The sequence below is a fragment of the Microplitis mediator genome, chromosome 2 (assembly GCF_029852145.1).
Source record: "Microplitis mediator isolate UGA2020A chromosome 2, iyMicMedi2.1, whole genome shotgun sequence".
Lineage (NCBI taxonomy): Eukaryota > Metazoa > Arthropoda > Insecta > Hymenoptera > Braconidae > Microplitis > Microplitis mediator.
The window spans coordinates 1,538,700-1,558,453 of NC_079970.1; the positions used below are offsets into that span (position 1 = coordinate 1,538,700).

The 19,754-nt window shown below is 34.0% G+C and overlaps 5 protein-coding genes across 8 annotated transcripts in view; 3 read left to right on the forward strand and 2 right to left on the reverse strand.

Moving 5' to 3' along the window:
• LOC130678663 (cAMP-specific 3',5'-cyclic phosphodiesterase) overlaps positions 1-2,809 on the reverse strand; it is an 81,802-nt gene extending 78,993 nt beyond the window's left edge. The window contains exons 1-3 of the mRNA XM_057486022.1: positions 2,619-2,809; positions 1,587-1,851; positions 1,328-1,442 (exon numbers count right to left, since the gene is read on the reverse strand). Of these exons, the coding sequence (XP_057342005.1) occupies positions 1,328-1,442; positions 1,587-1,851; positions 2,619-2,696 (458 nt within the window). The 5' untranslated portion in view covers positions 2,697-2,809. The remainder of the gene's footprint in view (positions 1-1,327; positions 1,443-1,586; positions 1,852-2,618) is intronic.
• Positions 2,810-4,388: 1,579 nt separating this feature from the next.
• On the forward strand, positions 4,389-8,980 carry LOC130678662 (uncharacterized). The gene is made up of 6 exons (XM_057486015.1): positions 4,389-4,530; positions 4,759-6,158; positions 6,227-6,302; positions 6,377-7,796; positions 7,864-8,113; positions 8,192-8,980. The coding sequence occupies exons 2-6, from the start codon at positions 4,905-4,907 to the stop codon at positions 8,255-8,257; spliced, it is 3,066 nt and encodes a 1,021-aa protein (XP_057341998.1). The 5' UTR covers positions 4,389-4,530; positions 4,759-4,904; the 3' UTR covers positions 8,258-8,980.
• A 1,377-nt stretch (positions 8,981-10,357) lies between these two features.
• On the forward strand, positions 10,358-14,219 carry LOC130678664 (uncharacterized protein DDB_G0286299). Its single transcript, XM_057486028.1, has 5 exons — positions 10,358-11,920; positions 12,004-12,229; positions 12,333-12,442; positions 12,521-13,009; positions 13,889-14,219. The coding sequence occupies exons 1-5, from the start codon at positions 10,466-10,468 to the stop codon at positions 14,033-14,035; spliced, it is 2,427 nt and encodes an 808-aa protein (XP_057342011.1). The 5' UTR covers positions 10,358-10,465; the 3' UTR covers positions 14,036-14,219.
• Positions 14,220-14,256: 37 nt separating this feature from the next.
• LOC130678667 (transmembrane protein 59-like) lies at positions 14,257-16,326 on the reverse strand. The gene is made up of 4 exons (XM_057486032.1): positions 16,072-16,326; positions 15,836-15,950; positions 14,906-15,192; positions 14,257-14,842 (listed from the first exon to the last, which is right to left on the reverse strand). The coding sequence occupies exons 1-4, from the start codon at positions 16,318-16,320 to the stop codon at positions 14,510-14,512; spliced, it is 984 nt and encodes a 327-aa protein (XP_057342015.1). The 5' UTR covers positions 16,321-16,326; the 3' UTR covers positions 14,257-14,509.
• Positions 16,327-17,681: 1,355 nt separating this feature from the next.
• On the forward strand, positions 17,682-19,498 carry LOC130678669 (uncharacterized). Of its 4 annotated transcripts, none has more exons than XM_057486036.1 (4): positions 17,793-17,981; positions 18,207-18,500; positions 18,564-18,723; positions 19,072-19,498. In XM_057486036.1, the coding sequence occupies exons 2-4, from the start codon at positions 18,405-18,407 to the stop codon at positions 19,212-19,214; spliced, it is 399 nt and encodes a 132-aa protein (XP_057342019.1). In that variant the 5' UTR covers positions 17,793-17,981; positions 18,207-18,404; the 3' UTR covers positions 19,215-19,498. The 4 variants fall into 4 exon arrangements, with proteins under 4 accessions (XP_057342017.1, XP_057342019.1, XP_057342021.1 ...); XM_057486038.1 differs by having other exon boundaries at positions 18,226-18,500; XM_057486035.1 differs by having other exon boundaries at positions 17,794-17,981; positions 18,237-18,500.
• The last annotated feature ends 256 nt before the right edge of the window (positions 19,499-19,754 follow it).

Below are 19,754 nucleotides of genomic sequence, written 5' to 3' on the forward strand. Positions count from 1 at the left end.
AAATTCAAATATTTAATATTTACAATCAATAGGGAGCGAATAAATTCCAATATTTGCTTTAAAACTTTTTTTAAAAAATAAATAAATAAACCCTCTAACGCTACTCTACATCACAAATATGCAGTCAATTATTTTAACTAAAGTTTTTCAAATAGTAACAAACTATCGATCTCTACTTGCAGAACTGCACTCTTGGATGTTCAGTTTAACGAAAATTAACTGTACCTCTTACTTATGATTTGTCCAGTAACTCGTACTTGCGTTAACTAAGAAAAAACCTGAACATCTTGTAAACTAAATGCCGCCCTTAATTAATAATCTGTCAAAATCAGGTATCACGAATCGCGAGTAAACATAAATAACCGTTAAATTTATAATACCAGACGATAAACACTATTAGTCTGAAACACGCTATTATATTATTCAAATCTAAAACTACAACTACAACTATAACTACAACTGCAACTGGAAATTCAATTCATACTATAACAGCATAAACTTGTACTACTGCCGTTGCTAAAGAGCTTTATGTCACGATAAACTTTACACTGAATCACAATCGATAATAATTTCACATAATGGAATAACCGAAAATGCGCATTACTTATTTAATACTCCATAGATGACATAAATATATGAGTGATTCTAATCCTAAAAATAACTACAGTCGCCGATTATTAAATTATTCCATCGCTGGATCTCCAGTTTTTCAGTTCTGTTATTTACAAAAAAAATAAAGTAAACAAATAAATTTACTGTAAATTTATATACGACGCATATAAAGTAACCGGTGGATTTTCCACACGTGCATCTAGTGAAGACAACTGCCGTCTGACCACTATCGTACTGAAATCACGCGTCCGTACGTTAAACCGTGAAAGCTAAACTCAGAATGTTGTGGTTACCGCGCCAACGCCAGTACACTTGACTACTACCAAAGTGTTTAGTATAGTTTGTAATATATACAGTAGTATAGCACCGAATATAAAGTTTATTCCGCCAAAAACGGGTGTGCAGTCGTAGCAGAGACTGTCGCAAGCTCGACTAAGCTTTGAATCAAAAGCTCGGCCTAGGGCTCGATCTCTTGGTAACAAACTCGGGGAATCCTGGTCTACCCTACAGCGAACTACCCTACCGTGTTACCAATATATTAAAAAAATATGAGCACACCCAGGACTTACCTTCACCCTCTAGGGCTTTAAATTCTACTTTACCAACGGCCTGCGCCGGCAGCGGCATTGCCGGCTATCGTTGGCAGAAAAACCTGCCGGTAGTTTTTTAAAAAATACCGGGAGATGTTTTAATTTATTTAAATTTAAAAACTCACCTGTGGGCCGGCCACTCGCCGTCGGTGACGCTCGTCGGGGCCGATGTGCTTTTGTGGGGGACCAGTCTGGGCCCGATTTTCAGAGTCATGGGCCTTCTTCTGCGTAAGTTGTAATCTGAAATAAAATAAATGGGATAATTGGATATGATTTGTATTGCTGGACCGGATAAATGGCGGAAAGTTTTTAAGTTTGTTTAGCAGGGAACCCGGTGATTCTTAAGAGCTCAATGATAATAAAGTAATAAAATAAAGAACTCACCATGGGCGGAACAGAGGGAGTTACGCCCTTGGAACACGTTGGGGGATAAATATTGAGGAGAGCTAATGGGAGTCAACGGATTTCCTTGGCTCGATATCATCGAGGTCGGGGTTGGAAGTCGCCAGGGAGCCATGTCTTTTTTATTTTTTCCTCTGTCCACTTCACTAGTTTCCTTTGTAGCCGTACTGGTTGTTGTATCCTTCATCATGTCTTTACCATCCGAGAGCACCTTGTTTTTATCATCAGTCACGTGTAATTGGATTGGCTGTCAAAATAAGTCAACAAACAAATAAGCCTTGCATTACTGATATTTACCTTCAAATATTCATAAAAAATTACTATTTATCGATTATTATTTTATATTATCCACAACTAATTCACTACTCCAATTTACACAACAAAATACCAGTACGCTATTGCAAAAAAAAATCTAATACACTTGCAAGTCTATTCGCTTTAAAACAATAAATTAATAGAACAATTTATTTTTTTACTAAAGAGCACTCAGAACTCAAACCCTACCGTTAATTACTTCCCAAAACATTTCCATTAGATTCAAGCTGATGAATTAATTAAAACTTTGACAATATCCAAAAGTTATCAGTCTCTCCCTCTCTCGCTGCTCATTACCCATAAGCATCTAGACTTTTCCACCGGATAAAATAACAGATTAAATAAAATCCATTGGAAAATCTTAATTTACCTTTTGTAAATTACTTTTTAAACTAACCGACGTTTAAAGACCGCTCAAGATTCCGCTCAACTTTGTCGGGCTCATCAGTTTTTTGATGCCATTATTAATTTTTTTTTTTTTTTTTGAGTTTACCTGTTGACATTTTAATGTCACGCAAAGTCTGAAAATAACTCAACATAATTCGCCATCGACTTGGATACAAGACACCCGCAGTACATAATAATAATGAGTACATATATAGTGTGCACATGGTATTATATAACAATATATATATGTATGTATGTATGTATGTATGTACATAATATGCAATTACTAATAACATAATAAACTTAACTTACATTCTGAACAGAGTATGGAGTCCTGCCTATCATCAAAAAGTCCCATGCCCATGCGACTATTTGCGCGCAAATTTGCATTGACGTCACCGAGTATCGTTTTGTCACAATTTAAACTAATTAACAATGAAATAAACCCCTCTTCATTTATAAATACCAGGTCTTCTATCCTCGTATCCACAATTCCAACTTACAGCCGAGCCGCACTTGACTTTCTCACTACTCGCCATGGAAATTAAATCATCGGAGCTCGATGCAAACAACCGAACCCATGTACTTTTGTATTAAAAAACTCCCTAGGGTATTTTTCACTCAATCCACCGGCTGTGTCAATATGAAAAAAAAATGAAACCGATACTTTATTATTATATTTTACCCGGTACGTCAGCACTACTGTCAATATTTCATTATTTTCCTTTTATGACGTCCATCAAGTCCAGATAATTTAATAATAATAAAAAGCATACCATCTACTTATTCCCCTTTTTACGCTTCACTCTATTTTAAAACTATCACTGCAAATATTTGCATAGATATCAGCAACTTGTTGATTCGAATCGTCGACCGCTTCGGAGTAAATTTTTAACTCGACTGACTTTTTTATATTTATCAGCAAATAATCCAACAATAACAACAATAAAGACAATTTACTGTTGAAACAATAGCCTTCTTTGTCCAGAGTTACTTTAATTAAAAATGTAATTAATTAAAAAAAGTAATTAGAGGAATCGAAGCTGGAGGCTTTCAAGTGACACCGAGATTTAGTCCGATTCCACCCTAATTTTGGAGTACTTGCTAATGGAGTGATACTTTACGGACATATACGTTCATATATATGTATATGAATGTGTATATATAATTATATATGTATGTCTAGAGAAAGAGTATGAAAATTGAATGGAAGGAAGTAGAGACACGCACGTACGAGAGACCAAGCGATACTGAAAGCTCAAAGCTGAAACTGACAGCGTGTCCTATAACAGCCAATGGGTGACGCGTGACCTTGTGTCGTGCGAATTCCACCGTTCGGCAAATCGAAAAAAAATAATAATGTAATTATGGGTGTAGTAAAAAATACGTCTGTCCTTTCCTTCGTCCATCCTTCATCCTTCATCCTTCATCCATCACCTGAAATGTCCGAGATAAAAAAATAATAACAGTACCGCCTGTACAGGAATTAATAATAACAGTAATGGCAAAAAAAATATCCAATATCCAACAGCCTGTCGTACTTGAATAGTCTTGAAGAGTTTTTTTTTTTTTTTTCCTTCCCTTTCAATGTATATACATACAAAGTACGCAAGTAAAGTAACGAGACAGGGAGTGTAAAAAAATGATACGTTTTTTTGTTCTGCGCCTACGCGGGATCTCAGCACGAGCTGCTCTGGAAACATAAGACTCGGATCCGATTGGCTGATTCACGCATTATGGGGATGATCATTTTTTTTATTGAGGATAAACAAAAATCAGCTAATTTGTTGATCGTCTCCTTTTTCTTTTTTACGACCGAGTAGTAAATTACCTGTAATGGAAGTTTATTTTTACTTGCTACTCTACGGTTTTTAAATTGAATATTTTATCTGCTTTAGTTTACGATAAAAATTTAAATTTGTTGTTAGTTTTCAAATATATATTTAAATTACTTGAGAATTTTGTGTAATTGATATTTACCGTGACATTTTACCCTTTATTTTAATTATCGGTTAATTGGTGATGATCAGCGCGTCATTAAGCGCCATGTTCTTTTTTTTAGTTTTTTGAAATTATCTTTTGCCGCCAGGTGGCGCCGCCGGGCCGGTCATGGCCGGGGACTAAAAAAATACATTTTCACCTGTAAAATAATTGTGTACAGTGTCATTAATTAATTGTTTAATGGTTTTATACACCGTAGAGCTGTAAAGTAATCAACAAATTGGTAATTAATAATAATAATTATGGGTGCGAATGTACCAGACATCAGACAAATTTAAAATTATAAATAAACAGTAAATAATTTTTTTTTAAATATTTATAAAAAATTCACATTAATTTTTAAATTTTATTTTATTTATTTATAATTTTAAATTTGTCTGATGTCTGGTACATTCACACTCAGTAATAATTGGATGTTTCAAGTGCAAGATTTAATTTTTTTAATTTTTAGATTTAATATGTCAAGTGATCAGGTGTCACTAATTTTGAATGCTGAATAATTTAACGGTCAACATAAATAATAATAATAATAATTATTGTAAATAAATTTAAAAAAAGAAAAATACTGATAGCAAGAGGTGAGCGATAGAGAGAACTATGAGTGACTTGATAGATTTAACCAGCCCTGAGGACAAGAAAATACGAGGTCCAAAGCTGACGTCACCTTTGATCCCTTTGCCTAGTGACAAGGATGAGAAGTCATGCGAATCGAAGGTCATAAGGAACCCGATAATTAATTTAGAAGCTTGTGGAAACCTGGATGACAATCCATTTGATTCGGAGTTGAGAAAAACGAATGAGTTTGTCAGCAAATCCCAAGATCCGTTCGAGGTTGTCTGGGAAAAGTCTATGAAGACATCCGGGGAATCTAGATCACTGTGCAAATCAACTGGTGATCAGTCAGGGAAATCCAAACGTCATGCAGACGCTCTGAAAATGAACAAGACGTCAGACGGTTTGTTTGTCACTCCATCAGTGAGTCTAACCCACAAAAATTTTAGCAAATCTAAACATCCGTTGGTAACAATAAGTAAATCGAGTCCAGATTATCATGAACTGTCGATACTGGATCAGTCGTTTTTGAATGACAGCTTTCTGCTGGATTGCTCGGTGACGGGGAGACCGAGCACTGATAGACACTTGAAACGCTTAGCTGGAGATGTGGGAGTCTCGAGTCCTAAAGTCAATTTATCACAGTCAATTCTCAATCAGTCGACGCTCAATGACAGCCTGTCGGGATCCAGCGGCGATGACACTGCGATAAAGTCGATAGTTGCTCAGCGTCTGGCTTCTTGCGTCCAGCAGGGGATCAGAGAAGCTGAAGAAGCTGCTCTAAAAACTGGTAATGAAAACTACCACAAGCTACGCCGGTCTCTGTCTCAAGGCTGCCAGCTCTCGCCGCACTACCTCAGCACCAAAGCTCCTAGATCACAATCTACGGCCGGCGCCAGGATGAACACAAGTCTGCTGTCATCTAAAAGTTCACTGCTCGAAGATCCACTGAACAACGGGTTCTTGCAGTCATCCTACAACACAATATCAGACCTGTCTTCCATCAGAAAGCTGAGCTCCGCGTCTGGTATAACCGGCAGCTCGTCTGCTTACACCAACAATACAATAAACTGCGCGTTCATCAACAGCGCATCGGTATCAGACACTGAGCAAATGAAAAGATCAATCAATTCCCGACTCTCGTCTTCGTTTGCTGAAATTTCCGACCTGAAAGCTAAACTTAATCTGCTTAAAGCAAAGTCCTCATTAGGGTCCTTGGAAAAAGCCGGAAGTTCTCTAACTACGGATCCAGAAAATTTTGTTATTGATCACAATATTACTTCAGACTCTGTATTTACTGTTAGTATTTTATTTTATTTTATAATTTGAATTTTTATAATTTTTATTAATAAATTATTTAATTGCAGGACGAGGAATTGAAGAAGCGGGATGATGATAAATCATTAGCGACACTTGAACGAATGCTTGCTAAATCACAGGAGTGTGAGTATTTATTTAATTAATTAATTATTTTCCCATGGGATTTATCGACTGATAAGTGAATTATTAAATTACAGCGAGCGGCAGCATTGAATTGCCCTCGAGAATTCCCAGTGATACGGAAGTATTAACAGACAGCGAAGTCAGAGTTGAAAACTTGATTGAGCTGTCGTCAGACACATCTAATAGCACGGGTTTAAATTCTGCTGATAAATTACAGTCTCAATCTTCATCGCAATTGCTTGCTAAGAGTAATGATGCCAACAGTACTGTCGACTTGGTACGTGAGCTGGAAAAAGAATTGATCGCAGCTGAGAATAAACCATCCGCTGCGACCTTGCTGATGGATCTTAAAAAATTGATAAAAGCTGAAAATAATTATCAGGTTACTGAATTACTTAAAAATTTGGAGGAAATGCTGGGCGTTAAGTCTCAGAGTAACGTCGATTTATTGGAAATTTGTATGGCCACAAGTACAAGTTCGTCTGCAAGTAAAGATAATGAAATAAAAATTAATGATCCTGGTAATTCTGATACCTCAAGTATAAATAGTAATTCAAAGTCACCTCAGGATTTAAAAAATTCAAAAAGTCCAAATGACAGCATCCATAAATTGATAGCAGGTATCCAAACATCACTGGAAAAATTGCTATCGGAAAGTGTTGGCGAGCCTAAAATATTATTAGAAAAACTTAACAAAGTATTTAGCAGCGTTGTGTCTGATGACAATGAAGCAAAATCAAAATTGACTTCGCCAGTTAAAACAGCACGTGTTTACCCGATGAATAATCCAGGATTAAGTCGCTCGGTGTCATCAATTACACGCAGGAGTGTAGACAGTCCAAGTAAAAAATATGGCGGATTAAAAAGAGTAACGTCGACGACCCAGATACCTGAGGGATCAAGTCCCCGTAGATCTAGTTCAGCCGGGCGCAAAGTTCGCGTCGACAGTCCTAAGAAAGAAATAAAAAGCCGTTTGTCTTCATCATTTGGTCACCGGGCGGCTGGTTCGCGCGCTGATCAACTCCCTAAAGATGATGCTGCTCCAGTTAAAATAAAACCTGTCCCAGTACTCAGCAAAACTAAACTCCGCAGCAAGAAGCCGGAGTCCGAGACCACGAAGGGTCCGCTGAAAGCGGTGATTCCCCTGGGTAATATGCACCGACGTGCTTCGCTGGGCAAACGCGTCGCTCCGCTGATTACTCCCGCGACACCTCCACGTGCTCGTGCCTCCATCGGGAAAACCAGCACTCCGAATTCTGAAGAGCCGGGTCTTAATTGTCTGCAGAAACCTCCCAAGACTAAACCTCTCGCAGCCTCGACTCCAGAAGGCGGCAATAAAAATACTCGCTCCAGTCTGCCGATTGCCAAGAGTCCCAAGCCATCTTGGAATATTTCTCCAGTTACTCCGAACGCTCCTAGGACAGCAACAAGTCCTCGTGTCACACCCAGGACTAGTCCTCGTCCTCAATTTAATAAAAATAATTCCTACGAACGGTAATAAATTTTATTTTATTTAAAACTTTACATGATTTATTTATTTGTATTTTTTTTTTACTCGTAGACCACAAGTTAAAATGGCTGTTTCATCACCGAGGACACCTAAGGCATCTCCAAGAGTAACGGACACTAGTAAAGATTCTCAAAAATTACGAGCGAGTTTATCATCGAAGCACTCGATCAATAAACTTTCTACTCGTCGTTCAGAACCGATTCGAGGCGATTTATCAAGAAGCGAAGGCTCGAAAAAATTAATTCCCGGAGCTCTGAAGGAGAGCAACAGTCCAGTGGCTAAAGTCAAGCCTGTTAATTTAGTAAGTCTATGAAATATTAATCTACCCGAGTGATTACAAAATAATTCGTGTTAATAATAACCATATATTTATTTTTAGGCTACCAAGTTCGTTTTGCGTCGGAGCGGAAGCTTCAAGCTCCCGGAAAAAGAAAATAAATTTTAAAAATAAACCTATAAAAGTATTTTTGTATTTAAGAAAAAAAAGTATTACACGTCTACTTAATCGTTTAAATAAAATTTTCATAATTTTTTAATTTACTTGATAAAAAAAAATGTTTTATTTTTTTTATTTTTAAAATTTCAGTATTTGGCGGGGAATAAAATTCAAAAAAATCAGCTGTTTGTCCGAAGAGAGAGACGCGTTTCTGCGCGCGTTCAATACACAATTCTGCGCAGTGTAATTAGCGCGCGCATGCGCACTGGTATCTGACAGTAGCGCCGCTCTCTAGTCATTTGCAAAAACGTGGCGGCAGTTTTCCGAACTACTTCCATTTGCGGTCGGGTAAGATCTTCGCGGCGGGTTACAGTCATACTTTGCGTTGCAGTACAACACCAAGTACCCACTTATTTTAATAGTAAATTTAGTAAAAGTCGTCAGTTCTTAATCGCCAGTTCAACATCCAGACAACCATTGAGTCTCACACAGTAAATAAAGTCATCAACTTGCCCACATTTGCCGGAAAATAAAATTTCCTAGACTGTTTCTTGTAAAGCGGTCGAGTGACCAAGTTGGACGTTTAGTACACGAGAAAACATAAAACAGAGAGAGAAAGAAACCGCGCCCGGAGCGCCCACATCGCAAAAGCTTTACTAGCGCACGTGTGATTATTCAAGATTATCGATCATACACAAACGTCACTCGCAATATTATTTAAAAACTAACGAGGTAAGCATACCCTTCAGATTCTATAACCCCAACCCAACTCCGCTCCATTTAATTCCGACAAATAAAATCCCAGCGCGTACTGATTCCGATATCGTAAACTCCGGCGTGGCCAGAAACGCGCATTAGCAAATAAAAATCAGTTGAATAAAAATTAAAAAAAAAAACTCACGCGCACAAAGTACCGCATCTCTGCACTCTATATCTCCATCTCCATCTGCAATAAAAAATAATCAGAAAAATAAAAGAAAAAAAAAATCAACTCGTTAGTCAGCGACCGGGCACGCGCTTATCGACATTTTTAACTCGAGGGTAGTTTTACTCATATTTGTTACATTTAACTATTTTATCATAATTATTATCATTACATTTAATAATATAAATATATATACATATATATATAAATTTACAAGTACTAGTACTAGTGTAATTACATTTGTAAAGTTGTAAAGTGTGCATGTGCATCTACGCGCACCCGGACCCGCTTCTACACACATTTACACGTATATATATTATATATGTATATATACTAAATGTATAGAGGTGTTGGTGTGTAAAGTTGGCGCTGGTGCTCATACTCACGCTCACAAATTTTATTCAGTTAGCAATTCGCTCTTGACGACACTAGACATTTTGTGAACCAGCCACCGCTTCCTGATTTACTGCATTGCACTTTTAATTGTGTAGTCTAGTATGTAATATATACATATATAATATATCATACATATAAGTACTTATATGTAAGGGCAGTGAACAGCGCGCAGTTTTTACTCCGGATCCTTTTAGTCCTGAGAAATATTTAGACGCGTATACGCCCTAGTACACTAGGTCGCTCCACGTGTAATTGTTGTCATATTTGTCATAAATATTATTGTAATTTATGTAAGTTTCCATTTTTGTTTGCTTTATTTTATTTATTTATTTATATATTATTGTAAAAGTTAATATTTATTTTGTTTATTTTCGCGCTAACGTTTTTTATTTTTTAAAAATTTAAATTTTAGTTAATTATTTTAACATTAAATGTAAAAAAACGGTGTCTCAGTTTCGATTTGGTCATTTACTCGCGTAGCCTTGACGTTTTTCTATAAATATTTCTTTTTTTTATACAAAAAATAAATAATTTTTGTTATTAATTTTTAAATTTTTTACCGCATTATTTTTATTTCATTTAAATAAAATATATATAATTTTTTTAAAATTTACTAGTCAGCACTAATTAATAAAATATAAATTAATTTTCTTTAACAGAATAGAAAAAAAAAATACGTAATTGAGAAAATAAACCGGCGAGTAAAACACCGATGAAGAAACGGCGACATCTTTATACCCGCGATTGATACTAAATTTAAAAAATAAATATATATAATAACACTAGTATATATAATAATAATAAGCGAGAGAATTAAAATAAATAATAAATAATATTTATAAAATAAATAATTAAAAAGAATAAGAATAAGAAAAAAAAGAAAAATATATATAAATATGCAGCAGCACCGAGTTGATGCACAAATTCTTTACGAAGAGCAAATTTTGGAAGCTATCGATCAGTTAAGACGACGAAAAGCGCGACCGGATGCTGATCGCATATGCAATTACTTGCTGAGAAAATTTTGTGTCGACGCACGGGACACCATCGCCGACTTGCACCGTCTGATAGAGGCTGAGAAGGTCATCCAGGTGGACTACAAGGGCAACACCTCGTACCGCAATGCGTCCAAGTGGTCAAGGCTTCAACTCTACAAGAACCGCCCCGAGGGATTTGTGAAGGACAAACTGAACTCCGCCGTGGTCGCCGGCGCGGTCGCCGAGCTGGTGATCGAGGAGCCGGACTACCTGGACCAGGGGGTCCCAGCACTCAGACTGATCGAGCAGCTGCTGGACGGCATCTCCAACCCGACCTCCCGGAAGATGGTCGAGGACTTCCTCAACAAGGAAGTAGCCAACGGCAACATAATCAGGTCAGCGAATGGTAATTATTCGCTAGTCGCCACTAGTGACACCAGCAACACGACATTGAGTTCGACCATTTCTTCGTCGTCCTCTCCGTCGACCCCGTCGCCAAAGTCCAACAATTTCAACCATAATTTGGAGAATGAAATGATGATTAACTGCGCCAACAAACGATACGCACGTGACAGTACCAATGGTATTCCCTCAGACAATAATTCTAATTCTAATTGTATTGTCAGTGCCGGTGCTAATGCTAATGACTCGACGATAACTTCCGCAGAAGTGTTTAATTATGATAACAACAGTTTATTGATTACTGATTCACGGTCGAGTACACCGAAAATAAACAGCCCGCGACCTACTGTTGGTAGCAACAACATCAATTCCACTGGTAATAACAACGGCAATGGTATTGCTGCAAGCAAACGTGATCAGCAATGTTTTGAAGTCGCGGTTGCTGTGAAGGAACCGAATTCTCCAGAAGAATCAGTGACTAAGGATGACCTGGTACTGCGGTGCGAAGACAGTAATCAAATGTCGATACCAATTATTACACAGAAAAAAGAACCTAAAAATGATTCGGTTAATACTTCTAACCTTAAACGCACATCTAAGTCGGAACGTAAGCAACGTTTGATGGTTAGAGCTGATGATTCCATGGATATTGAGATAAAGTTTGATGAAATAAAGTATGAGAGGACGGAGAGCAAGTTTTTCAATGATAGTAAAGTTGATAAGCTGAAGGAGAAGGAGAAGGAGAAAGAGAAAGAGAAGGAAAAAGAAAAAGAAAAGGAGAAAGAGAAGGAAAAAGAAAAAGAGAAGGAGAAGGAAAAGGAGAAAGAGAAAGAGAAAGACAAGGATAAGGATGACAGTGGTGCCTTGAGCGAAGAGAAAGAGGACGAGGAAGCTGAGGCCGAAAGAAGTTCTGCAAATCCTTCGCCCACTTTATCTAATCCTGTTGGGGGATTCCGCAGCGCGAGACGGAAGGTAATTTATTTTTTTTTAAATAAGTAAATAAAATTGTTTGTTTGTTTGTTTGTTGGGGTAATGAGAAATTTTTTAAATTTTAGAGAGCCAAGAAAGTCTTTGACCCATCGGACAACAACGTGGTGAAGCGTAAGCGAGGAAGACAGTCGGCTACAAGTATAAAAGCCGCTTTGCAAGCTATCACCCAGGATTCACAGGACTCAACTTCTGCAAAGTCGAATGCCAAAGAGACTCCTGGTAGAAAATGCAGTCTCTGTTATAAAGACAAGTCTGAAAATCTTGTTCCTTGTCGTGATTGTACTGTCAGAGGTAATTCATTTTAGATCTGACAATATTAAAAAAAGTTAATTCTCAATAATTGTTCTAATAATTCCTTATTAATTGGTTAATTAAATTTTTAATTATTTTTTAGCACATCCGAGTTGCATTTATTCTCCCGATGACTTGGTACTTAAATCCGGTAGCAGTTGGCAGTGCGAACGCTGCAAAAGTTGTACAGTCTGTTGCGAAACGTCTGACGTCGTAAGTACAAGATCAATAATTAATAACTCAGTTAACAAAAGTCTATAAGTAAATAATCAAATAATAAAATAATTACAGGGACCTCTGATAACATGCCACTCATGTGACGACGCGTATCATCACTCGTGTCACATCCCGCGAGTTACAAAGTCAAATTCCAAATGGCAGTGCTGCGAGTGCAACCAGAAGCACCAGTCCGGCAAGCAGCCAGCCAATGCTACTCCGGTATCAGTATCAGCACCAACAGCTCCCTTACCAGCACCAACACCAACACCAGCTCCAGGTCCAGTTATAATCACCATCGCCTCAACAACAGCAGCTTCAATCCCAACGGCCACCGCAGCCCCCAGATCAGAATCTCCCCCGCAAACTCCGATTTTACCTCCAGTATTGAGTCCACAGGTTTCACCATCTAGAGAGTCTTTGGATCACACAGAAGATGAAACAACACCACGTGATTCTGTTATTGATCCAAATATACCAGATGCTTCTGATTGGACTTCCGAACAAGTTTATCAGTATTTCGCTCGTCTTTTTCCTAAAGAAGCTGAAGTTTTTCGTGTTCAGGTAATTTTTTTTTTCTTTATTCAAATTTTATCGAACCAGTACCCAGTCCTTTCTTATCCAATCCTCGATAAATAATTTTGTTTTACCAACAAGGATAATTATTAAGTGAAATTTATAATTTGGCAGTGTTACAATTCTATTCTAAGTTTTTTTTACTCAGGTTTAATGATCCTGAAGTTAACAGACATTTCATAATTTTTGGAATTTTTTTCCAAACGATAAATTATAAAAAAAAAAAAAAACTAAAAATATGCGCATATAGAAAATTTAAAAAACTATAAGTGCAATTTTTTTAAATATTTTTTTTTTTATAATTTATCATTTAAAAAAAATTCAAAAATGATGAAATGTCAGCTAACTTCAGTACCGTCAGGTTTAACTCTACTCAGTTATATCTTTACTCAGCTACAGCTCTACTCACAAAAAATTGATATTTTATCGATAGACTAAAAAAAAATACGTGAGTAGAATTGTCGCTGAGTTTATTTGAAGCTGAGTAAAAATATAACTGAGTTGAATTAAATCTGAGTAGATTACGATCCTGAACTTAGCAGACAATTAAAAATTTTTTGATTTTTTTTTAACAATTAAATTTGAATTAAAAAAAAAAAATAAAAATATGCACATGTAGAAAATTCAAAAGACTACAAGTGCAATTTTTTCAAATATTTTTTTTTTTTATAATTTCTCGCTTAAAAAAAATTCAAAAATTATTAGACGTCGGCTAACTTCAGTATCATAGTAGATTTGAGGTTTAGTAAAGTTGTGAATGAGTAGACTTGTAGCTACTTCCCTTGAATAAAGATATGAGTAAAATTATAACACTGCCTAAAATTCCATAGCTCAAGTCATCACTCATCAGTTTTATTTAAATTACAGGACATCGACGGCCACTCCTTACTACTAATGAAAAGATCCGACGTATTGATCGGACTAGATCTTCTTCTGGGACCAGCTCTCAAGATCTACCGTCACGTTTTAAAATTACAATTGCGCCGTGACGAGACACGTTTCTATTGGTTGTAACGACAATTTGTCACCTGCTCGTTTTAGATATTCTGCTCAACAATAATTAATATCATTATCATTATTGTTACTGTTAATTTTAAATCTAAGTCTTAATAATTAATTGTAAAACCTTTTTTATGCATCATCCGTTTGTATATAACCGTTACTTTAATCGAAATATATTCCATTTTATAATAAAAACCATAACTTTTAATACTTTCAGACCCCCGGCATCTCCAATCATGACAATTATTTATTAATTTCCGGTTATTTATTTAATATTCAAGTTTACGACAAAATAATAATAATTATTATAACAATAATATCTTTTACAATTTATTACATATTTAATATTTATATAACTTAATATATTTTCGATATTGACACACTAATTTTTTATTTCTTCACAATTAAAGCAAATTATTTACGACAAAACATTAATATTAATTATAGTAATAATAATAATAACTTTTACAATTTAATACAAATTAATTATATTATCAATTTCTTTTCTTCATTAACGCAATCCGCATAATCAGGCGGAGTCTTATCATTCGGATAAATCAAAATAACTCTGCTGTGTTCGTCATTGTTGCTGTCATTAATACTTTTGTTGTTATTATCATTTACTTTTGAGTCCGCCGACTTTTCACTGACTACTACGATCCAAATCACTGCTATCACTCCGATAATTATAGAGCAGCTCAGGATCCAGCGCGGGATCCCGGTATGTTTGGATGCGCACTGCAGCCAATTTGTTGCTGGCCATGGGAATGATTGATCCTGTTCGCCTGAATAGTCCGGGGATATGTTATAATCCATTGCCTGCATAAACAAATTGAATGTCAGTGGAGATGTCTAGTAAATTAATTTTAAAAAAGGACTTACTGCTGAGTCCTGCGGGACGGATTTAATAAAAGTCTGGGGTAATTTAAATCCTTCGGTGTCCCACCATCCGGGTAAAATTTCTTTCTTCAACCCGGGGTCGCTCAGGATCGTATTGTCCGGCATGTCTATGGAAGTCACCAGGAAATGATGGGCAATCAAATCATCTTCGGTTGATAGAGCTGCTGATAATATGGACACCAGATCGAAGATCCGCTGCTTGGCCATGAAAGTGCATCCGACGATGCAGGCAAATCTCTCGTTGACATTTTCGTAGGCTTCTGAACACGCTGAGTAATTAACAAAACTTATTAGCGCACAAACAATTAAAAGTATTTTAGGAATGATCCTTCAGTCAGCATGAGTACCAATGTACCATGATACTGAAGTTAGCAAACGTCAAATAATTTTTGGAATTTAAAAAAAAATTATAAATTATGAAAAAAAAAATATTTTGAAAAATTGCACTTGGAGATTTTTTTATTTTCTACATGTGCAATTTTTTATTTTTTTTTTTTTGCAATTGATTTGGTGAAAAAAAAATCTAAAAATTGCTGATTGTCTGCTAACTTCTGAATCATCAATGTACCAGACATCAGACAAATTTGAAATTATAAATAAACGGAGTAAGAAATTTAAAAAAAAATATTTCGAAAAAATGCACTTATTAATTTCAAAATTTTCTAAATGTGCATTTTTTTTTAATTCAATTTTATTAATTATTTACTCTATTTATTAATTTTAAATTTGTCTGATGTCTGCTACATTCAGTTAGCAGACAATGAAAAATCTTTTGATTTTTTTTTCCAGCAAATAAATTAAAAAAAAACAAAAACAAAAAAAATGCACATGTAGAAAATTTAAAAAACTATAAGTGCATTTTTTCAAATATTTTTTTTCCAATTAATTGATTAAAAAATGTAAATTAATTACATGATTCACAGGCGTCCTTGGTGTCATTCAGTTCATTTTTATCAATTCCCTGCTGCGAGTCTGCGAGATTAAAAAATCTACAACCTCTCTGACAGCATTTCTTGGTCCCTTCAACCTGAAAATTTAATTGTCTATAAACAATCACTGTCAGTAATTAGTGAAAATAATTATAATCATAAGTAATAATTTAACAACAATAATTATTTATGATAAATAATATTAAATATTGTAATTACCGAATCACTTATTAGTTTATCAGTTGCCAAAAAAAATGATACCGGTATTTTATCACACAATACAACACATGGATCTTTTTTAAGTTTTACTTCATTGATAACAGCAGCAAGTGTCAAATTAATTCCAATAATTGCCAGTAAAATAATTATACTTTTATTATTTGTCATATCTCTCAGATTGGTTACAAACATCAAACATATAACAACTATTCTACATTCATATACATATGTATATACATACACAAACATATAATACATACATATGTACATATATCTATATATATATTTTGTTATAAAAACATATGCGATTTCGTGCGCAGAACTAGACGCGCGCGCTTTTAAAAAAAAATTATTTAGTTTTTTATTATTATTATTAATTATAATAATGAAAATATAAGTTAATTAATTAATATATTACTATAATTAATTAACAATTGGTAATTAATAATTATTAAGTGCAATTAATTTAAATTATTTCAAATTTTGGTGATTACGCAATTTTTTGGTGACTTGCGTAAAGTTTAAAAAAAAAAGTGCAGTGTCAATATTTTTAGTTATATGTATATTTATATATTTATATATTAATTTATGAGTAATAAGGAAAGATAATGGAATGTAGAGTACGCGTAGTAAATAAAAGTGAAAGGAAAATTTTTAAATTTATTTGAATTGATATTTGATCTGTTTATAAAAATGGCTGATTTATAAATTCAAGTTTTGTTATTTTATTTTTAACGGCATTAAATAACAATAAAAAATAATGAGTGTGAATGTAGCAGACATCAGATGAATTTAAAATTATAAATAAATAGAGTAAATAATTAATAAAATAAAATTTAAAAAAAACGCGCGTTTAAAAAATTTAAAAATTAATAAGTGCATTTTTTATAATTATTTACTCTGTTTATTTATAATTTTAAATTTGTCTGACGTCTGCTACACTCACACTCGTAAAAAATATATATGTGTATATTTATGACAAAAGGTAAATAATATAAGAAATATATGAATTATTTATTTAAAATTCAAGGTAAATTTAAAAAATGTATTTGTTTGTTTTAAAAATATTTTTGCTTTTTATTTTTTCAGATGTTTTAAATTTCTGGCGGCAAATTCTAACCTCAAAATTTAATTACTCTGGCAATTAAAATGAAATGAATTAATTTTTGTTTATTAATTTGATTAATTATCATGTACATAAGGATTTATTTCGTCACTGGATAAATAAAATGAAAGTGGCGGGAAAAAATTCGAAAAAAAAGTTGGTTCCGGAAGCAGTAAAAGGCGGTGATGGATTTGTATTTGGCTGTAGTTTCCCAAGTGGCCAGCTCAGCTTTTTGTTGGCTTTTAGTTATCTATTCCAAGTCAACTTTTTGCTATTTCTAAATGTTATCAAAATGGTAACAAAAAGTACTTTTGAAAAAGATAACTTTTAAAAGTTGTCTTAAAGTTAACATAAAAATGTTAACAAAATATAATATGAAAATGTTAGCAAAATGTTACCATAAAATGTAGTTATAAATGGTGACTTTTTAGAGATAAATAAAAGTTACCAATTTAATGTTGATAATTTATCATCGCTAAAATGTTACATATATGTTGACTTTTTAGTATTATTCAAAAGATAGCATTTTATTGTTAACATTTTACTAACAATTTTGGGTTAACATTTTGCTAATATTATAGTATTTCATTTTGTTATCAATTTGTTGACATTTAGATGTTTTCAACCACAAAAAAGGCGGTAAACGCTGTACAAGCCGCCATTTCGGATATATATATATATATATAAACGCTCGAGTGTGATGTGAACAACATAACCTAATATTATTTTGTCTTTTAATTACTGTGAAATAATTTATAATATAATTTATAGCTATTGATTAACAATACTCAACGGTTCATAAAAGGTAAAATTTTATATATAAGTATGGAAAATTTTCGACAGCGGATACGAAAACCGCTTGATTTGCTTGGACCACGACAACTAAAACGACGTACGCAACAAATACTTGCACTGGAATATTTGTTATCTAACTTAAATAATAATAATAATAATAACACTAACATTAATATTTACAACAATAACAATAACGACAACGACCATGACGACGATAACAGTAGCCGCGATTCAGACGTTTCAGATGATCCTAGCCGTTTTTCAGGAGCTGTCGATCAAGCTAATGATGAGCCTTTGCCATTGATTGATGGGCTTAACTTTTTTGATCAACCAGTAACCCGATCAGAGTATTAGTTACTTAATTTCCATGTGAACAATCAAGTTGCTAGTGGTGATAATGATTCGATTCTTACTGAGTTCATAAAAGAGTGGCATGTTAAACATAAAATCACACGTGAAGCGACTGACGAACTTTTACGCAAACTTCAATCATAGTCTCAAGAACAATGTTTCTATGCAAAATGAATTTGTAAGTACTAATTAGCTGTTGATATTTCATAATTTTTGAATAACTATCATAAAAATATTACAGAAAGACATGATACGGAAAGCTGGTGGTCGCAATGTACAAAAAGCCACTCGTTTTGCATTGGAATCATTCATTTCTGATGAGTTGGCAAAACAAGTGACATGGTCCGGATTACACAGTGAGATTAAAATCTCAGCATGTTTCTTCGTAGAAATTATTAGTGGTAATAGAGCGATAAATAATATTGTAAGATTAACTATCCTGCTTAAAAAATCCGATAGATTCTCATAGCTGTAAGTATAAGGCCCTATACTTAACTATAGCACTTCTCATAGAACAAATTTATTCTTATAAAATCTCTCTAGGAATTCATGAGAATCTATTGGATTCTATGAGATTTTTTAAGCAAGGTATCTACTCTTCAAGTTCTAGCAATAACTTGCTTTTTGAAGCCTTTGATTGATCTTTCTACTGTCAAAGTAAAATAATTTACAACCAAACAAGCTATAAATAAATGCTGTATTTAAATTATTATGTTCATTAATTTTTCTTCGTTTTTTTTCTTTTTTAGAAATTTTATTAAGCACTTTGAACGTTACAAAACCTGATGTTGAACATCAAATGAAAGCCTGGTTTCAACGCGGTAGTGACCGAGCCAATAAGAATACCGATCCTACAAATGGTTCTGTCAAAAAGCAAAAAGTTGCCAAATAATTTGTAGTTACGATCTTTATATTTACAAGTTGTTTTCAAAAAACTTTTTTTTAATAGTATAAAGAGTTTTCTGTTCTCTAAGCCTAAATTAATGATCTCAAAACATAAAAGTAAGCTTATCAGATAAAAATAAAACTATAAGTTAGTGTCACCAGTGCGCTAGTCACAACAACTAGTCTTGATATTAAGCTCACAATTATTATTACTATTATTGTTATTAATATAAAACCTATGAATGTTGTAAAGAAATTGTTAATAAATTTAAGCATTCCAATTATAAAAAATTGTATATTTGTCACAATAAACTGCGAGTGATTACAATTTACAAATAAATATAAACACAATTCTAAAAATATTCTATCATGAAATGAAATATTTATTTTTTCTTGTTTAATATATGTATATAAACAAGAAAAAATAAATATTTCATTTCATGATAGAATATTTTTAGAATTTATGTTTGTTTATTTGTAAATTTTCAAATTTCCCGCGGTTTATACTACCCCTAACCTCTAATGATCCTTAAAATTGTTAACATTA